Raw genomic sequence first — 21899 nt, 5'->3', positions numbered from 1 at the left:
CCATCATCAGAAAATTAGCTTCACAGAACATCAGGAAACAGAATAAAACATATTGAATCGACTTGAGTTTAGATTCAAGATTCAAGATTCAAGAGAGTTTGTTGTCATGTGCCCCAGATAGGACAATGAAATTCTTGCTTTGCTTCAGCACAACAGAATATAGGAGGCATGAATACAGAACAGATCAGTGTGTCCATATACCATTATATAAATATATAAACACATGAATAAACAAGCAGATAAAGTGCAAATAAACAGAAAACGTGCTATTAATGTTCTGAGTTTTGTCCGAGCCAGGTTTAATAGCCTGATGGCTGTGGGGAAGTAGCTATTCCTGAACCTGGTTGTTGCAGTCTTCAGGCTCCTGTACCTTCTACCTGAAGGTAGCAGGGAGATGAGTTTGTGGCCAGGATGGTGTGGGTCTTTGATGATGCTGCCAGCCTTTTTGAGGCAGCGACTGCGATAAATCCCCTCAATGGAAGGAAGGTCAGAGCCGATGATGGACTGGGCAGTGTTTAATACATTTTGTAGTCTTTTCCTCTCCAGGGCGCTCAGATTGCCGAACCAAGCCACGATGCAACCGGTCAGCATGCTCTCGACTGTGCACCTGTAGAAGTTAGAGAGAGTCCTCCTTGACAAACCGACTCTCCGTAATCTTCTCAGGAAGTAGAGGCGCTGATGAGCTTTCTTGATAATTGCATTAGTGTTCTCGGACCAGGAAAGATCTTCAGAGATGTGCACACCCAGGAATTTGAAGCTCTTGACCCTTTCAACCATTGATATAAATGGGGCTGTGGGTCCCCCTCCTACTCCTTCCAAAGTCCACAATCAGTTCCTTGGTTTTGCTGGTGTTGAGGGCCAGGTTATTGCGTTGGCACCATATGGACAGTTGCTCGATCTCTTCTCTAAACTCTGACTCATCCCCATCAGTGATACGTCCCACAACAGTGGTGTCGTCAGCGAACTTGATGATGGAGTTCGCACTGTGATTGGCTACGCAGTCATGGGGAAAGAGTGAGTACAGCAGGGGGCTGAGCACGCAGCCTTGAGGTGCTCCCGTGCTGATTGTTATCGAGGCTGACACATTTCCACCAATACGAACAGACTGTGGTCTGTGAATGAGGAAGTCGAGGATCCAATTGCAGAGGGATGCGCAGAGACCCAGTTCTGCGAGTTTGGTAACCAGCTTGGAGGGGATGATTGTGTTAAATGCTGAGCTGTAATCGATGAATAACAGCCTGACATATGAGTTTTTGTTGTCCAAGTGGTCCAGTGCGGAGTGGAGGGCCAGCGAGATCGCATCCACCGTTGATCTGTTGTGGCGGTACGCGAACTGCAGTGGGTCCAGGTTTTTGTCGAGGTAGGAGTTGATTTGCTCCATGATCAGCCTCTCAAAGCACTTCATCACCACCGGCGTTAGTGCCACTGGTCGATAGTCATTGAGGCACGTCACCTTACTCTTCTTGGGCACCGGTATAATTAATGCCCTTTTAAAGCAGGTGGGGACCTCAGACCTCAGAAGTGAGAGGTTGAAAATGTGCGTAAAAACTCCAGCCAGTTGGTCCGCACAGGTTTTTAGAACACGACCGGGTATACCATCAGGTCCTGGTGCTTTTCGGGGGTTCAACCCTCTGAAGGATTTCCTGACGTCGGCCTCTGTGACTGAGACTGAAATGCCATCACAGCGAATGGGGGATCGGGAAGGCACATCAGTATTCTCCCTATCAAAGCGTGCGTAAAACGCATTGAGCTCGTCAGGGAGTGATGTTTCGCCGACATTCGAGCTGCCTCCTGGTTTCGCCTTGTAGGAGGTGATAGCATTCAGGCCCCGCCACAGTTTGGAGCAGTAGTCCCTTTTGGCCTTTTTGGTAGCCTTACCAAGGTCGTACCTGGACTTCATGTAGGCCACTGTGTCATTGGAAGTGAATGCCCTGTGTCTGGACTTCAGAAGAGTGCGGATCTCAAAGTTCATCCAAGGTTTCTGATTGGGAAACACTCGGAAGGTTTTGTAGGGATGCAGTCCAATATAATCCAAGAAATAAATACCTGGCCAACCTCCCCCTATAACTAAGACCCCCAAGTCCTGGCAACGCATCTTTACACTACTCAGAGCTTAATCACACCTTTCCTATGGCAGGATAACAAAAAATGTACACAAAACTCTAACTGCAGCCTCGCTGACATCTTGCATAACTGCAACTTAACATTCCAATTCTCAAGGGCCTGTCCCACTTGCCGATTTTTTCGGTGACTGCCGGCATCGTTGACTGATGCTCCATAAGACGCTCGTAAGGCCGCATTTGGAATATACTGAGCAATTTCAGGTCACCGAAAAACTTGCGGCGTGACGACGTATTGACGCACGGTGTCTCAACATTTCTGCAACATTTTTTAAAATTTGGATTTTGAATTGTTCAAAATCTTTCGGCGACCCTGATACGTCAGTCAATGACGCCGGCAGTCGCCTGAAATAAAATCGGCAATTGGGACAGGCCCTTTACACTCAGTGCCCTGACTGATGAATGCCAGCCAGTTCAGTTTATTGTCACATGTACCGAGGTACAGTGAAAAGCTTTTGTTGTATGCTATCCAGTCAGCAGAAAGACAATACATGATTACAATTGAGCCAATTGAATATCATTCTCTTATAAAAAAGAGCACATATACCTTCTGTTTTCGCTTCCGAAGGGGGCAGAACATACTCAATAGCAGCTAATCCCATTTTGTTAATCCATCTGAAATAACAATGAGAACCAAGGGTAGAATTCAACAAATAGCGATCAAGGTGAATGAATTTACCAAATATTTTCCAAAATGTTAACCTGCTATTATTGAAATACATTAATTTTTTGCAAATCTTTAAACGTGCAGTTGAAAATCTTTGGCACTCTTGTCAGGTCTCAACAATAAAATAATCAAATCAAATGTGTGATAAAACAGACACAAAATGCTGGAGTAACTCAGCGGGACAGGCAGCATCACTGGAGAGAAGGCATGGGTGACGTTTCAGTGCGAGACCTGTCTTCAGATGTATAGATTGGAATGCTCCTTTGGAGTATTTTATGCAGTAATAAAATATACATACTACGGGACTCTCATATTTCATTTTGATTTATGTTCTTTTTTTAAAAAGAAATGTATATTATTTATATATTTTGCGAGCCATTTCTGCTCCGGATACTAGAAGAAACCTTTTGTCCAGAGGGCAAACTGAGTCATTGCAAATTTACCTGTACATTATATATGGCCGCGGACTTGCTAGCGCCCGCCGGGGGCTTTGACTTTGACATCGGGAGAAGAATGGAGAGCAGGGGAGAGACAAGACTTTGCCTTCCATCACAGTGAGGAGGAGATTCACTGTGATGGATGTTTGTGGAAATTGTGTTGGTGTGTGTCTTGGTTCTTTTCTTGTATGGCTGCAGAAACCAAATTTCGTTTGAACCTCATGTGAGGTTCAAATGACAAATAAATGATATTGTATTATATTGTATTGTATTGTATATTGTATATCTTATGAAAGTTTCCCTGCACCATTTCTTCTCTTTATTTTTTCACCTGTGTTGAAATCAGAGTTGCCCTGCACAGTCACCTCCTCAGTCCTTCCCAGGGGGCTGTAGAGAAGCCGGGAGGTGAGTCCCCACGGTTGGGCTCAGTGTCGGCGCCGCGGAGCCGTCAGGAGAGGACCCGATGGCGGTCAAGAACAAAGTGGGAACCAGCATGGAGGGGAAACGCTGAGAGAACAACGGGGGACCCAGCATGGGGGGGCCGCCAAAGAACAAGGCAGGACCATTGGGGACTAAATGGAATATTTTAACTTTGTCGGGACCCTTTAGGTGGCGACTATTTGCATACCTTGTGTATGCAAAACAAAGAATATCAGTGTGACTTGTCACATGTGACAATAAAGTTTCATCATCTTCTACAATGTCACTACTATGGAGAACTATGCATTTTCACTGATTTTTAAGGTTACAAATTAGCATCTCGTCACCATAACCTACTTCTCTTTATTTTCCAACGTTCCAATATTTGATGAGCATGGACATTGGATTTCAAAAAAAGATCTAATCTGAGAAATATATTGGGTTTACCATAAAGCAAACGACAGCATTGCCCCAAAACCTACAAAGACAGCCTCACCACGGGATACTTACGTGCTCATGTCTTCAGCATTCTCTGCGGCAAAGTAGAAGGTCTTGTGTTTTGAATGGCTGGCCTTTATTGCACTTGATTCGAAAATAGACAAAAAAGGGACAAATTTAAACTGTGCACGGTAGCGTAGCGGTAGAGTTGCCGCCTCACAGCGCCAGAGACCCGCGTTCAACCCTGACTACGTGTGCTGTCTGTACGGAGTTTGTACATTCTCCCCGTGAACTGCGTGTGTTTTCCCTGAGATCTTCGGTTTCCTCCCACACTCCAAAGACATACAGGTTTGTAGGTTAATTGGCTTGGTATAAATGTAAACTGTCCCTAGTGTGTGTAGGATAGTGTAAATGTGCGGTGATCACTGGTCGGCGCAGACACGGTGGGCCGAAGGGCCTGTTCCCACGCTGTGTCTTTAAACTAAACTACACTAAACTAAGAATTGCTCAAATTTTACTGTAATATTGTTGATAGTCAAATAAACAATATCTTCTATTATTAGTCCAGAACTTATGTTGTACTAAAAACAAGCACGGTTTGTAAAAACATTCCTGTTTAAGAAAATGATCTGCTTCAACTGAGATAAAATTGATAATTTCCAAATGTCATAATTCAAAGATCTACATTAATAGTTATTGCTTTTTTACAAAGCCCTTCATTGTCATCAAGTTTGGCCGAAATTGAGTTGATCTCAATAAGCATTTAACTTTTCCCATGTAGAATAACTGTACAATGTTTCCTTAAATTATTTGGGATGGCTGGCATGTCGAGGAATTCAGCTGCTCAAGCCAAAGAGTATATTTTGTTAGACGTTGATTGATGCCTCAGCAATCCTTCTACACGAGAAATTAAAGTCATCACGTGACGAATAAAATAAATATTGAGAATAACACTTTAGCATTTAGTTACCATATACATAAAATCAACAATGGATCCATATTTAAAAACTTTCATATTCCGTGCTCTCATTGCAGAATTAAAATGGACTTCATTGAGTAGAAGTAAACGGGTCCTTTTCACAATGGCAGGCAGTGACTAGTGGGGTACCGCAAGGCTCAGTGCTGGGACCCCAGCTATTTACGATATATATTAATGATTTGGACGAGGGAATTGAATGCAACATCTCCAAGTTTGCAGATGTCACGAAGCTGGGGGTCAGTGTAAACTGTGTGGAGGATGCTAGGAGGCTGCAAGGTGACTTGGATAGGTTGGGTGAGTGGGCAAATGCATGGCAGATGCAGTATAATGTGGATAAATGTGAGGTTTTCACTTTGGTGGCAAAAACAGGAAAGTAGACTATTATCTGAATGGTGACCAATTAGGAAAGGGGGAGATGCAACGAGACCTGGGTGTCATGGTGCACCAGTCATTAAAAGTAGGCATGCAGGTGCAGCAGGCAGTGAAGAAGGCGAATGGTATGTTAGCATTCATAGCAAAAGGATTTGAGTATAGGAGCAGGGAGGTTCTACTGCAGTTGTACAGGTTTCTTGGTGAGACCACACCTGGAGTATTGCGTACAGTTTTGGTCTCCTAATCTGAGGAAAGACATTCTTGCCATTGAGGGAGTACAGAGAAGGTTCACCAGACTGATTCCTGGGATGTCAGGACTTTCATATGAAGAAAGACTGGATAGACTCGGTTTGTACTCGCTAGAATTTAGAAGATTGAGGGGGGATCTTATTGAAACGTACAAAATTTTCAAGGGATTGGACAGGCTAGATGCAGGAAGATTGTTCCCGATGTTGGGGAAGTCCAGAACAAGGGGTCACAGTTTAAGGATAAGGGGGAAATCTTTTAGGACCGAGATGAGGAAAACATTTTTCACACAGAGAGTGGTGAATCTGTGGAATTCTCTGCCACAGAAGGTAGTTGAGGCCAGTTCATAGGCTATATTTAAGAGGGAGTTAGATGTGGCCCTTGTGGCTAAAGAGATCAGGGGGTATGGAGAGAAGGCAGGTACGGGATACTGAGTTGGATGATCAGCCATGATCATATTGAATGGCGGTGCAGGCTCGAAGGGCCGAATGGCCTACTCCTGCACCTATTTTCTATGTTTCTATGTTTCTATGACTTTATGTTCGCCCCATCTGCTGTAAAAACACATTGACATCGAAAAACACAGTATCTTCGAAATCTGAGCACGGTTGGTTACTAATCTCAGGCTATAGTGAGCGGTTGCAGAAAGCAAAGTGTATTCAAGGCTTTGGTTGAAATCAGCCCATCAAGTCTACTCTGCCATTCAATCGTGGCTGATCTATCTCTCCTTCCTAGCCCCATTCTCCTGCCTTCTCCCCATAACCACTGACACCTGTACTAATCAAAACTCTATCTATCTCTGCCTTAAAAATATCCACTGACGGACTCCACAGCCTTCGGTAGCAAAGAATTCCACAGATTCACCAACCTTTGACTAAATAAATTTCTCCTCATCTTCCACCTAAAAGAACATCCTTTAATTCTGAGGCTATGTCCTTGACTCTCCCATTAGTGGAAACATCCTCTCCACATCCACCCTATCCAAGCCTTTTACTATTCTGTATGTTTCAATGAGGTCCCCGCTCATTCTTCTAAACTCCGGTGAGTACAGGCTCAATGTCGACAAACACTCACTCCTGGGACCATTGGAACCTCCTCTGGACCCTCTCCAGAGCCAGCACATCCTTCCTCAGATATGGTGAGAATGCGCTGGCTCTCACAATATTCCAAATGCCGCCTTACCAGCACATTATAGAGACTCAACATTATATCCCTGTTTTTGTATACAAGCCCTCTTGAAATAAATACTAGCATTGAGTTTGCTTTCTTTACTACCGATTCGATTTGCAGATTAACTTTTTTGGGAATCCTGCACCAGCATTCCCAAGTCCCTTTGCACCTCCCATTTCTGAATTCTCTCCCCATTTAGAAAATAGGCTATGCCTTTATTCCTACTACCAAAATGCATGACTCCACACTTTGCTACACTATATTCCATATGCCATTTCTCTGTCCACTCGTCCAACCTGTCCAAGTCCTTCTGCAGAGTCCCTGCTTTCTGTACACTACCTGCCCCTCCACCTATTTTCATATCATCCGCAAACTTGGCCACAAAACCTTCAATCCCCTCGTCCAAATCATTAATACAAGATGGGAAGATATGGCTAGTGGTGGGATCCCGTTGGAGGTGGCGAAAATGTTGTGGGATTATGTGCTGTATGCGACAGCTGATGGGATGAAAGGTGAGGACTAGGGGGACCCATTATCCTTGTTGTGACTGGGGGAGAGGGGGAGCAAGAGCGGAGCTGCGGGATACAGAGGAGACCCTTTGTTAGTGATTCCTACTGTAAATCTGAGTACATTTCTACTGAGTTACAAATATTTTAAATGTTTTAAATTTAGAACCATTCCACGTCCAGTTTCTTTTTCAGTGGACATAGTGGCCTCTAGTATGACTTAAGGGCCTGTCCCACGAGCATGTGACCTGCATGCAGCAAGCGCGACCAAACCGGAAGCGGGGCTCGCGCAGAGGTCGAATGATCGCCGTACAGGGCCGTTCCCACCAGCATGCGCCTGCATGCGGCGAGCGCGACCAAACCGGAAGGGGGCTCGCGCGGAGGTCGAGTGAGTGACGTGAAGTTCGAGCGAAGTCCGCGGGAAGTTCGCGTGTGACGTACGCCGTCGAGACGCTGCGCACGCCCGTCGAGGTGGCTGCGGGCCGGCAGGCCGTTGCCGCGCAGAATTTTTGAACACGGTCAGTTTTTTGGAGCCCCGCGCGACGTCGGGACCAGCTCCGCACAACTCCATACGGCTCCGGCGATCGAAGTGGGACCGGGCCCGCGAGGCCGTACGGCTCAAGCGACCACGTTAGGTCGCGCTTGCCGCATGGAGTCGCATGCTCGTGGGACAGGCCCTTTAATGACCTTTGGAACAATTCATGTTTCTTACACAAACAAACATTGGACAATCGTGGTGACTGAGTGTCTGAACGGGTTCTGGCTTTGCATGAGTCAGGAACTCTAACTCCATCTAAAATTGGAGCACATAATCTAGACTGGGTCTTTAGCACTTTACGGCTGGTCATTGGGGAGTGCTTTCTTTTAAATTAAAAATTAAAGTGCAATCCACTCTCAAGTGTTTTACTTTGAGATATTGAAGAAAGGCAAATGGTGTAATTGGAAATGTTATTCATTAAACAACGATTTCTCGGAAGCTCCTAGGTACATTCTAATCAATCTAGAATATTTTTGCAAGATTAAATCTTAATGTAAGGTCAAGCTAGTTATTAATCTTTCTGAGATTTATAAATTTATTTCGGTATTTAATCTTTTGCTCTCCGTACACACACACACACACACACATACACATTTGTTAAAATCAACAGCAAGTAAAAAATTGCACATGTTCTAAATCAAATGGAAACAGAATATGCTGCAAATATGCAGCAGGTCAGGCAGCATTCTCAGAGAGAGGAACATTTAATGTCCTGACAGTCTTTCCAGGTGAGGCAGAGGTTCACTTGCACCTCCTCCAACCTCATCTACTGTATCCGCTGTTCCAGGTGTGGACTCTTATATATTGGCGAGACCAAGCGCAGACTCGGCGATCGTTTCGGCGAATACCTCCGCTCAGTCCGCCTAAACCTACCTGATCTCCCGGTGACTCAGCACTTTAACTCCCCCCCATTCCCAATCTGACCTTTCTGTCCTGGGCCTCCTCCATTGTCAGAGTGAGGCCCAGTGCAAATTGGAGGAACAGCACCTCATATTTTGCTTGGGTAGTTTACACCCCAGCGGTATGAACATTGACTTCTCTAACTTCAAATAGCCCTTTCTTTCCCTCTCTCTCCATCCCCTTCCCCTTCCCAGTTTTCCCACCAGTCTTACTGTCTCCGACTACATTCTATCTCTGTCCCGCCCCCTCCCCTGCCATCAGTCTGAAGAAGGGTCTCGACCCGAAACGTCACCCATTCCATCCCTCCAGAGATGCTGTCTGTCCCGCTGAGTTACTCCAGCTTTATGTATCTATCTTAGGTTTAAACTAAAGAAAGTTTATCTTAGGTTTAAACTAAATTAACGAAGTAATGGGTGACGTTTCCGGTCGAGACCCGTTTTCAGACTCAAACCTGAGGACATCACCGCCAAGAGAAGGAGCAATGGAGGACCAGGCGATGGGGAGGGGGGAGGGGGGAAGAGGGGGGGGGGGGGAGATAAAAAGGGGAAGCTGGCGCAGGGATACTTTGTAACTTTGCAAGCGCCCTTTATGTGGCAAATATTTGCATACCTTGGGTTTGCAAGCAAAGAATTTCACTGTGACTTTTCACATGTGACAATAAAGTATTAATTAATTAATTCATTAATCTAATGAAGCAGATGATTGAATGACTTACTGTTTCTTTTTGCATTCTGTGCCTTGATCAATTTTGAAATCTGGTAAATTAACGAAGCCTTCAGCTTTCTCTGCCTGTGGAAAGGATAGAATTGATTTCATTTAGCAAAGAAGGGATCAATAATTATCCGTGTGTGTTTGTCAAGACCTGTGCTTTAATCAATTAGTACCTGGAATTCTAACTTTAAAATTGATCATAGACACTCAACTAGACCGAAGATTATGTGAAAGCAAATACTACTGAACTTCTAGATTAGTAGGGCAGCACGGTGGTGCAGCGGTTGAGTTGCTGCCGTACAGCGCCAGAGACCGGGGTTCGATCCTGACTACGGGTGCTGTCTGTACGGAGTTTGCACGTTCTCCCCGTGACCTGCGTGGGTTTTTCTCCAATATATTTGGTTTCCTCCCACACTCCAAACACAAATAGGTTTGTAGGTTAATTGGTTTGGTATAAAATTTCAAATTGTCCCTAGTGTGGGTCGGATGGTGTTCGTGTGCAGGATCGCTGGTTAGTGCGGACTCGGTTGGCCGAAGGGCCTGTTTCCACACTGTATCTCTAAACTAAACTAAACTAAAGATTGCCAGAAATACCATTTTGCACATATCTTTAAACTTTTCACAAACCAGACAGATGAATATTCAAAGACCTTTCGTTTCCACCCACAACTCAGTATACAAACACTGATGAAAAATATCGATCAAACCCAGCCTAACTATTCTCTCGTTGCACAAAGCCCTTCATGGGGGAATTCATCACCGTCCTGTGGTTTTGAACAGAACTTAACACTCTTCTCTCTGCTTGATGGGCCTTTGAACTTACTGCAACCAGATGGTAATGAGGGGAACTATTTGCAGACCATGTGGAATATTATGTAAATATTTTAATAGCTGAGAAGGGCAATAATTTCTCATGCAAATCTTGATCAGTCGGAGGAATGGACTCTTTTAACTTTTATGTACTAGTCGAGTAAATGTATTCAAAATATTCAAGATATTGAGGGAGATCGATGATCTAGTCTTCAATTGGTGTTTTCTTAAAAATGGTATCATGGAATATTTTGGTTCAGTTCAGTTTAGTTTATTGTCACGTGTACCGAGGTACAGTGAAAAGCTTTTGTTGTGCGCTATCCAGCCAGCTGAAAGAGAGTACATTGTAACAATTGAGCCATTTACAGGGTATAGATACAAGATAAGGGAATAACATTTGGCCTGTCCCACTGTACGAGTTAATTCAAGAGTTCTCCCGAGTTTCCCCTGATTCGAACTCGGAGAATTACGGTAATAGCCGCTCGTAGGTACTCGGGGCTCTCGTGGACATTTTTCAACATGTTGAAAAAACTTCACGAGCTTACCGCGTTTCCCGAGTACCTGCAGTTAGCGTTACGAGCCGCTAAGAGACATCCCGAGCTCCGAAGTACCTGCTACATAAATTCTACGTGCTTACCACGTGCTTACCACGAGTTTGATTTTTTTTAAACTCGGGAGAGTTCTTGGGTAAACTCGTATAGTGGGACAGGCCATTAAGTGCAAGATAAAGCCAGCAAAGGCCGATCAAGGATAGTCCGAGGGTCACCACTGAGGTAGATAGTAGTTCAGCACTACTCTCTGGTTGTCGTAGGATGATTCAGTTGCCTGATAACAGCTGGGAAGAAACTGTCCCTGAATCTTCGCCCAACACCTCCGCTCGGTTCGCATTAACCAACCTGATCTCCCGGTGGCTCAGCACTTCAACTCCCCCTCCCATTTCAATTCCGACCTTTCTGTCCTGGGCCTCCTCCATGGCCTGAGTGAGTCCCACTGCAAATTGGAGGAACAGTACCTCATATTTCGCTTGGGTAGTTTACACCCCAGCGGTATGAACATTGACTTCTCCAATTTCAGGTAGTCCTTGCTTTCTCCTTCCTTCCCCACCCCTTCCCAGCTCTCCCACAGCCCACTGTCTCCGCCTCTTCCTTTCTTTTTCCCGCCCCCCCCCCCGACATCAGTCTGAAGAAGGGTCTCGGCCTGAAACATCGCCTATTCCTTCGCTCCATAGATGCTGCCTCACCCACTGAGTTTCTCCAGCATTTTTGTCTACCTTTGAATCTGGAGGTGTGCGTTTTCACACTTCTATACCTTTTGCCTGATGGGAGAGGGGAGAAGATGGAGTGGCCAGCGTGCCACAGGGTGGCTAAATATGTTTAGTTTAAATTCCAAACATTTCTCTATTCTTAAAGACCCTTTATCAATTTTGTGCATAGGAACATTTAGTGTGCATTGTATTACAATGATAAAAAATTGCATCTAACAATTTTACAAATTTTAAATGTTTTCACTGCAAAATATATGTCTATTGAAATGTGAACAATTGCCAGAATATAAAGATTAACCTGAGAAGCCAGGAATTCCTGTCAATTCCCCAAACCTGGCTAGTTTCAGAAATATCTAATAAAGAATATTTCAACATAGCCATTAAGGCCTTTAATAATTGGTTCTTTGATTCACAGCATAGTGGCGCAGAGGTAGATGTGCTGCCTTGCAGCACCAAGACCCGGGTTCGATCCTAACTACGGGTGCTGTCTGCACGGAGTTTGTACGTTCTCCCCGTGATCTTTGTGGGTTTTCTCCGAGATCTTTGGTTACTCCCACATTGCAAAGACATACAGGTTTGTAGGTTAATTGGCATGGTACAAATGTAAAATTGTCTCCAGTGTGTGCAGATCTGTGTCTTCATACACTACTCAAACTATAGATTTGAGTAAAGTTTTGATAAAAAACCGCGCAGGTTATGGGGAGAACGTACAAACTCCGTACAGCCAGCACCCGTAGTCGGAATCAAACCTGGGTCCCCTGCACTGTAAGCGCTGTGAGGCAGCAACTCTACCGCTGCGCCACCATGCTTGTTGCTACACTGGGCTTTGCTTAGAGATCCAACGTGGAAACAGGCCCTTTGGTCAACCGACCATCGATCACCCAGCTCACACCAATTCTGTTATCTCACTTTCGCATGCACACTTTACACCCAATGGGAAATTCACCGAGGCCAATAACCCAACAATCCCACATGTCCTTGGGACGTGGGAAGACACCGGAAACCCTCAAAGGTCACAGGGAGAACATGCAAACTCCACACAGACAGCATCTGGGGTCAGGATCGATCCCAGTTCTCTAGCTCTGTGAGGCAGCAGCTCGACCAGCTGTACCACTCTGCTCCCGTAAAGGATTGCCCACTGCTCAGAAAGGATGAGTTAGCAAGTAACAGACTCAGGATCACTCCAGAGACTCAACTACACTCATCTAGAGAGAGACTCCAATGCAGACCAGAGGTGCCAGAGATTAAACAGACCCATTTTACTCTTTGAGATGTGAAAGATCCCAAAATGCTTTTCAAACAATATGAGAAAGATTTTTTTTCGTTCCCTGATGAAGATTTACCCAATAACCAACTCACTGTGCTTAATTAACTGGTCATCTCACTGCTACTCATGGTGATGCTTGTTATTATTGTGCCAGAGCAGTTAGTAAGTTCATGTGTAGGCCATTCAGCCCATCAAGTGGGGGGCACGGTGGCACAGCGGTAGAGTCGCTGCCTTATAGCGCCAGCGACCCGGGTTCGATCCTGACCACAGGTGTTGTCTGTACAGTTTTACGTTCTCCCGGTGACCTCCGAGTACTCCGGTTTCCTCCCACACTCCAAAGAAGGACAGGTTGGTAGGTTATTTGGCTTGATATAAATGTAAATTGTCCCTGGTGTGTGTAGGACAGTGTTGATGTGTGTGGATCGCTTGTCTGTGCGGCCTCGGTGGGCCAGAGGGCTTGTTTCCGCACTGTATCTCTAAACTAAACTAAACTAAATCTACTCCGCCATTCAATCATGGCTGATCTCTCACTCCCTCCTAACCCAATTCTCCTGCCTTCTCCCCATAACCCCAGACACCCGTAGTAATCAAGAATCTATCTCTCTGCCATAAAACTATTTATTGACTTGTTCTCCACCGCCTTCTGTGACACAATCGGGAAACAAAACAACAAAGCTGCTTGGAAACTTGTCAATTCAAATGGAAAAGATCTGATTGATGATGAATAAGCTATTTGAATGACTAATCCGCAGAGACAATAAGATGGCAATGTGATCATGACCATTGGGAAGAAGGCTATGATTCACGTCAGAAAAAAGTTATGTTCAGTTTTGTGTCTGAGCTGAGAATACGTTAAGGTTGAGAAACAGCTGACTAATCTGACTGTTGCCAGGACTAGAGAGTCTGAGCTTTAGGGAGAGGTTTAGCAGGCTGGGACTCTATTCCTTGGAGCGCAGGAGGATGAGGGGTGATCTTATCGAAGAAATTAAAACAATAGATCGGGTAGATCTCTTGCCCAGAGTATGTGAATCGAGGACCAGAGGACAAAGGTTTATGGTGAAGGGGAAAAGATTTAATTGGAATCTGAAGGATAACTTTTTCACACAAAGGGTGGCGGGTGTATGGAACAAGCTGCCAGAGGAGGTAGTTGAGGCTGGGACTATCCCAACATTTAAGAAACAGTTAGACAGGTACATGGATAGGACAGGTTTGGAGGGATATGGGCCAAATGCGGGCAGGTGGGATTAGTGTAGCTGGGCCAAGTTGGCTGATGTGGGCAAGTTGGGCCAAAGGGCCTGTTTCCATGCTGTATCACTCTATGACTATAATCGAGTGTAGATGCTGGATTAATTAGCCATTATAAACTGACCCAAATGTGTTTGTGAGTGATAGACTCTGGAGGGAGTTGACGAGAATGTGGAGAGAATAAATAGCTGGGATTAATGTAGTTGAATGGTTGATGTTCAATGCAGACTCGAGAGTCGGTGACCAGGTGATTGATGCAATCGGTGGGTCGAAGGGCCTGCTCCATGCTGTGTCTCTAAACTAAACTAAACACTGCAGAGGGAGCAAGCAATTCTCAGGTTCCACCTTCCAAACAACAAGAATGCTTGGGCAATTAGAGTCATAGAGTGGTACAGTGTGGAAACAGGCCCTTCGGCCCAACTCACCCACACCGACACCACTGTTGCTATCCGCTCAAGATGGGCCTGTTACTGTGCTCTATCACTCTGTGACTGTGAATAACAGAAATTGAAAGCCAAGAAATGGTAGCTGCTGGAGATCTGAAACTTATTCTGCGTGCCAAATCCAGAGCAGTATTCCTACCAATACCAAGTGTAGAATGGGTCATAACTCTACCCTCGAGAATTAAATGGCTAAAAAAGCTGTCCTGAATCATCTAGCAAACTCTATAGTGAGAAAGGAACTTGAAAATGGTCGAAGGTAGACACAAAATGCTGGAGTAACTCAACAGGTGAGACAGTATCTATGGAGAGAAGGAATGGGCGACGTTTCGGGTCGAGACCCTTTGTGGATGGTTTTGGAACTAGCTCTGACACAGCAGGGTCAATGAAGGCCACTGCCCGGAACGGTTGAAGGTGAGAGTCCTTCATAATTTGTGCGGTACGGTGGTTCAGCGGTAGAGCCACAGTCTTACAGCGCTGGAGACCCGGGTTCGATCCTGACTGCGGGTGCTTTTCCGTACGTTCTCCCCGTGACCTACGTGGGTTTTCTCTGAGATCGTCGGTTTCCCCCCCACACTCCAAAGACGTACAGGTTTGGCGGTTAATTGGCTTGGTATAAAACTGTACATTCTCCCCGAGTGTGAGTCGGAACCGACCAGCGATCCCCGCACTAGGCGGTAACTCTAACGCTGCCGCCCAGCACTTCCCAAATTCACATCCTTATTCAGCATGGAAATACTCCGATGGGAGAGGGGTGAGGAGAGGGAGATGGAGAGGGGGGGGAGAGGGGTGGGGGACGGGAGGAGAGAGGGATGGGGAGAGAGGTGTGGGGGAGGGAGGGGAGGAGGGAGTTGGGGTAGGAGGGAGATGGGGTAGGGGAGGGAGGGGGAAGAGTGTGGAGGGAGGGGGAGAGAGAGGGGAGAGAGTGGGGAGTGAGTGGTAGGGGGAGTGGTGGAAGAGGGACAAAGGGGTAGGGGGAGGGGGTGGGGAAGAGAGGGAAGGGGGGTGCGGGAGAGAGGGATGGGGGTGGGAGGAGGGGGAGGAGAGGGAGAGGGGTGAGGAGAGGGGGAGGAGAGATGTGTGGGGGAGGGAAGGAGAGAGGGGAGGGGGAGAGAGGTGTGGGGGAGAGGGGAGATGGGGTATCATCATGCGTACCACCTCCAGTTTAAATTCCATTTGGAATATTTTGGAGGACCAAGAAACCAAGAACCAAGAATCCCACACATTTCTCCATGTGTCTGAAGTGATGCGGTCTATAACTTCCATAATTGTAGTTAAATGTACAGATATAATGAATGAGATTAAAACAGTGCATTGCATATCACAAATCATGCACGGGGCAAAGTGAAGGCACAGGAATAATACACACAATAGAATATACTCACAGCTTGGTTGATGTACCAATACAGGTAGGTCCCTTTCAGCACAAACCAATACTTTTTCCATTTGTTGCCAATAAAGCCCTTGTTGGACTTCTTCTTGTACAGCCATCCCTGGTAGTCTGGCCGTCCAAGGTCTTTGCAAGAAATTCTTCTCCTGCTCATTCTTGAACTTCCTACAAACAGTAAAACTAATTAAGCACTCAGTCAGCTGCGGACTTTCAAACAAAAGCCACTCGTTGAATTCAGAACGCCGTGCGTTGGGACGTTACCTTTAGATAACACATCATCAAATAACTAGTGATCGTCAAGCCGTTTTAATTACAACGGCAGCTAGAGTTCATGTTCTTCAACAGAGCACTTCTCTCTATAGAGTCATACAGTGTGGAAACAGGCCCTTCGGCCCAACTTGCCTGCATTCACTACCATGCCCCATCTGCACGTCCCATCAGCCTGCATTTGGCCCATATCCTTTCGAGTCACAGAATCGTACAGTATTGTGGCGATCTTTTTAGTTTGGTTTTGAGATACAGCCCGGAAACAGGCCCTTCGGCCCACCGACTCCGCGCCTACCAGTGAATCCTGCTCATTAGCACTAACAGCATCAACGCTAACATTAGGGACAATTTACATTTATACCAAGCTAATTAACCTACAAACCTGTACGTCTTTGGAATGTGGGAGCAAACCAAAGATCGTGGAGAAAACCCGCACAGGTCACGGAGAGAACATACAAACTCCGTACAGACAGCACCCGTAGTCTGGATGGAACCCGGGTCTGTGGCGCTGTAACCGCTGTAAGGCAGCAACTCTACCGCTGCGCCAGTGTGACCGGCCAAGAGACCTAATGAGCAATAGTGCATGAACAGCGCAACAAAGTTACCTCGAGTCTTCGTTCTAGCTGAACGCAGTGAAACCTATGAAGATAAAACAAAATAACACGTATCATTTGGATTACAAGTGCACAGGCATTTGAAGCCATACCACGCAAGCAGCCATCTGAGTCTTGAGCACTTGTACTGATATCTGGCAGCAGCTATAGTTGCAAAACACACACACACACACACACACACACACACACACACACACACACACACACGCACGCGCATGCACACGCACATGCACACAGGCACATGCACACGCACACACACACGCACACGCACACGCACACGCACACACACACGCACACAGACACAGACACACACACACACAAAATCAAATGAGGATTTAGTGAACATCCTGTGGACAGGCCTTCCTATGTCTCTCACATACGTGAGCTGAGAGGCTCAGAGAACAATCCCAATGCAAAGATATACTTACAGCTGTATTGCCATTAGCTGCTCCTGCAGCTGAGACTGACGCCGAGGAAGGCTGAAACGAAAAATAAAATGTAAAATAATTTTAAAAATTGTGGATTCGTCACGTTGAGGCTTCACTGTGTGCCACAAACAGGAAGCAAAGCGTGTGAGGTGGAGACCAACTATGTGGGCTTTTGATTGCACTTTATACTTCAAAACATGGTATCTTATAACTACTTTGTTTCCCTCGGCAGTTTTAACCAACTTCACAAAGTCATATGATAGTTGCCCAAGTAGAAATGAGAACGGATGTTCTCGTCCTTGCCACTTGAAGGATCAAGACTACCCGACCCTGAAATTCAAGTGAATTTACCCCAATTTTCTCAGAATCACCTGGAGCAATTACCAGTATGAAGTGCGTCCTTGTAAAACTGTGCAAAAAAAAATACAGACCTTCAAACTCAAGCAAAAACCTGAATCCCAAAGTTGTCGATGTATTCCATCAAAGGATTTACTCGGGCACAATAACGTGATGTAAACACACACGGAAGAAATAACCTGCACTGATGTGGAGTCACTGAGGTTTAATTTAATGATTCATCAATATAATGCCGAGTTCTTTGACAAAGTTTGTTTTTGGTTAAACCTTTGCCTGCGCTAAATCACTTTATCCCGCCTGGACTTGAGAGATTTCTGTACTTGGAAGGGTGAAGGTCCTTGTTTCTCTACAGCTGATTGCTTCTTCCCATTCTTTAGTATCAAAGGTTCGAAGGTTCATTTATTGTCACATGCACCAATTGGTGTAGTGAAATTCCAGTTGCCATGTAATAAGAATACAACACAACATTAAAGAAGAATTTAACATAAAATATAAAAACATCCCCCCACAATGGTTCCCACTGTGAGGGGAGGCACAAAGTGTTAGTTTAGAGATACAGCGAGGAAACAGGCCCTTCGGCCCACCGAGTCCGCACCGACCAGCGATCCCCGTTACACTACATACGAATTACACGCTGCACACTAGGGACATTTCACAATTTTTACCAAAGCCAATTAACCTACAAACCTGGACATCTTTGGAGTGTTGGCGGAAACCTGTGAAAACCCACGCAGGTCACGGAGAGGACGTGCAAACTCCGTACAGACAGCACCTGTAGTCAGGATCGAACCCAGGTCTCTGGCGCTGTAAGGCAGCAACTCTACCGCTGCGCCACCGTGCTGCCCATAGATATATACTAGACTAAGTGGGACCCATTGGGTCCCAGCTTCACACGGGAGGGCTGGTCCCCCAACGCAATATTCCACCTCTGCACCACTTCCAATATTGCTGACCAGTGGGGGGGGGGGGGGGGGGGGGGCTTTCTGGAGCGCTAGTATGTGTGTTGTGGGTCAAAGCGACTGGTTTCCAGAGGGCTAGTATGGACATTGTGGGCTGAATGGATTCTTGGGCTGGCAGCTCAGTCACTCTGGCCGGGCAGCTCAGTCACTCTGGCCGGGCAGCTCAGTCACTCAGGCTGTTGTGCACTGAAGGGACTGGTTTCCAGAGGGCTAGTATGGACATTGTGGACTGAATGGATTTTTGGACTTGCAGTTCACTAAGTCATGGGTGGTGGGCTGGCACTTCAGTCACTTACAGCTGGTGGGCTGGCATTTCACTTACTCATGGCTGGTGGGCTGGCAGCGCAGTCACTCACAGCTGGTGGTGGCAGTTCACTCAGTCACCCCTCTTCCCTTCTCCCCCCACTCTGCACCATGCCATTCCCCTCCCCCACACACATTCAGTCTATCTCCCCTCAATCTCCCCCCATGCACTCTTAGTGGCTCTCCGACAGCGCAACCATTCCTGCCTATTAGGTTACTATTGTGATGAAGAGCACGCAGGCATGGCAAGTGGAAAAAGGATTTATTAAAGTTTAAAATGTGAATGGCTTAAAATATAACAACAATTTAAATGTTAAAGATGAGATTTATTAAGTTATTTTTTGTTGTGTCTCTTGCTGTGTTCTGCTGCTCACTGCCTCTTGATATTAAAAAAAAGACAATTTTAATATAGAGAGATTAAGCGGTCAAATTTTAACAAAGAAAATCTGAGAATTTACCTCAAAAGTCATCATGGAGTGCAGGCCGCAAGTCCAACCTCACAGCACTCCAAGCCAATTTCACAGCATTTCAAGCAGAGTACACACACACACACACACACACACACACACACACACACACACACACACACACACACACACACACACACACACACACACACACACACACACACACACACAAAGACAATCACACACATGCAGCCAGACACACACACACAAAGACAATCACACACATGCAGCCAGACACACACAAAGACACACTCACACAGAAATACACACAAAAACAAAGACACACACACATAGTCACAAACACGTACACACATTCACACAGACACACACACACACTCACACAGATACTCAGACACTCACGCAGACACACACTCAGACACACACTCAGACACACAGACAGACACACATACAGGCAGACACTCATACACAGAGACACAGTCAAACACTCACACATACAGACACTCACACATACACACACTCATACACAGACACTCACACACTCATCCACAGACACTTACACAGACACAGCAACTCATACATACGCACGCACAGACGGACGACGCGCACACACACTTTAGAAGCAATAGAGATACTATCTGCAAGCATTTTAGAACCAATAGAGACACTTTTTGCAAGCATTTTAGAACCAATAGACATTTTTATGCAAGCATTGTAGAACCAATAGAGACTTTTTGCAGGCATTTTAGAACCAATAGAGACACCTTTTCAAGCATTGTAGAACCAATAGAGACACATTTTGCAACCTTTAGAACCAATAGACTTTTTTTGCAAGCTTTAGAACCAATAGACGTTTTTTTGCAAGCTTTAGAACCAATAGACATTTTTTGCAAGCGTTAGAACCAATAGAGACACTTTTTGCAAGCTTTAGAACCAATAGACATTTTTTGCAAGCTTTAGAACCAATAGACATTTTTTTGCAAGCTTTAGAACCAATAGACATTTGTTTGCAAGTTTTAGAACCAATAGACATTTTTTTGCAAGCTTTAGAACCAATAGACATTTTTTTGCAAGCTTTAGAACCAATAGACAATTTTCTGCAAGCTTTAGAACCAATAGACATTTTTTTTGCAAGCTTTAAAACCAATAGACATTTTTTGCAAGCATTTTAGAACCAAACAAGACACATTCTGCAAGCATTGTAGAACCAAAAGAGACACGTTTTGCCAACATTTTAGTACCAATAGACACTTATTGCAAACATTTTAGAACCAATAGACACATTCTGCAAGCATTTTAGAACCACTAAGGGCACTTACATTTGAGTAGACATGTGTTCAGTGTTATTCACAGAGAAACATGACCCTCTGCCTTCCTCCATCTTGAAGAGACTGTGAGGCTTCCTGGTTTTATAGTCCCTCCCCCCTGCCGCCAGCGGGGGCAGCAGAGAGAATGGGGAATTTTGTAAAAATATTAATATCTCTGTCATTTTTCATCGACGGGAAAAATCCTCGGCACACATGCGGCGGAGGGGGGCTCTGAGAAAGGTGGTCAAAAATGACGGCCGTAGGTGGCGACGTTCTCTTGGAAATCGCAGCACAGATGGTCAAGAACAGAGATTTAGTAATATAGATAGTTCCAATCACCTTACAGTAACGTGGACCTCTCACATCTGTATGTTAAACTGCTTCTTCCATAGATTTCCCTACTCAATCTATTAATACTATTCTATACCATTCTGCCTCCCGTGCACACTATTTACTGTGTCTTTGATCCTGCCTGTATATATGCCTCTAGTCCTTTATGCATTACAGTATGTATGGTGTACACTGCAAGGGCCAGGAAGCGAGCGGGCAACATCATCTCTGACCCCTCTCACCCTGGCCACAAACTCTTTGAATCACTTCCCTCTAGAAGGCGACTCTGGACTGTCAAAGCTGCCTCAGCCAGACATAAAATCAGTTTTTATCCACGAGTAGTTGCTCTACTCAACAGCCAGAAATCTGTAGCCTCCCTTTGATCTGGTATTTTGTTGGTTCACATGCTTGATCAATGGTGTTTTATCATTAATGTTTTATTATTATTAATGTTTAGTGTTTTCTGAGTCTTTGTACGTCATGTTGTTACTTGTGGGGGGAGCACCAAGGCAAATTCCTTGTATGTGAATACTTGGCTAATAAACTTACTTACTTATACATAAATATAGGTAAATGAAAAACCAAAGGCTCTTTTATTAATAGACCTTTTCTACAGTATGTGTGATATCACTAGGAAAACAAGCAAGCATTAATATAACACCTTTCTTTCGAAGTTTCAAGGAGGTAATTTTTAATCTTGTTGATGTATTACTAAACTTGAGTACAGCTAGGTCCAGTAAGCAGCATACAGTAACTGGTTTCACCAAGATGCAGGACAGAATGCCACAGGAGATCCTTCTTCCCTGTGGCTATCAAACTATACAACTCCTCCCCCTTCTGTCATGGGGTAGACTGAGACTGACTCCCCCCCCCCCACCCCTTCCCCAATCTTTGCACATCCCCAATACTTTCCACTTTAATTTCATGTTTCATGTATTTTGTATTTTTATGATTGTTGGCAGATCAATTTCCCTCCTGGAATAAATAAA

General features: G+C 45.2%; 1 protein-coding gene across 3 annotated transcripts in view; it reads right to left on the bottom strand.

Annotated features, from left to right (window-relative positions):
- Positions 1–21899, bottom strand: part of ipcef1 (interaction protein for cytohesin exchange factors 1) — a 139336-nt gene that overhangs the window by 40375 nt on the left and 77062 nt on the right. For all 3 annotated transcript variants that reach the window (XM_033025038.1, XM_033025040.1, XM_033025039.1), the window contains exons 2-7: positions 17230–17280; positions 16793–16826; positions 15916–16085; positions 9509–9582; positions 4155–4226; positions 2668–2735 (exon numbers count right to left, since the gene is read on the bottom strand). In XM_033025038.1, the coding sequence (XP_032880929.1) occupies positions 2668–2735; positions 4155–4226; positions 9509–9582; positions 15916–16085; positions 16793–16826; positions 17230–17280 (469 nt within the window). The remainder of the gene's footprint in view (positions 1–2667; positions 2736–4154; positions 4227–9508; positions 9583–15915; positions 16086–16792; positions 16827–17229; positions 17281–21899) is intronic.

The sequence above is a fragment of the Amblyraja radiata genome, chromosome 8, assembly GCF_010909765.2.
Source record: "Amblyraja radiata isolate CabotCenter1 chromosome 8, sAmbRad1.1.pri, whole genome shotgun sequence".
Classification (NCBI taxonomy): Eukaryota; Metazoa; Chordata; class Chondrichthyes; order Rajiformes; family Rajidae; genus Amblyraja; species Amblyraja radiata.
This window is presented reverse-complemented; position numbering and strand designations above follow the sequence as displayed.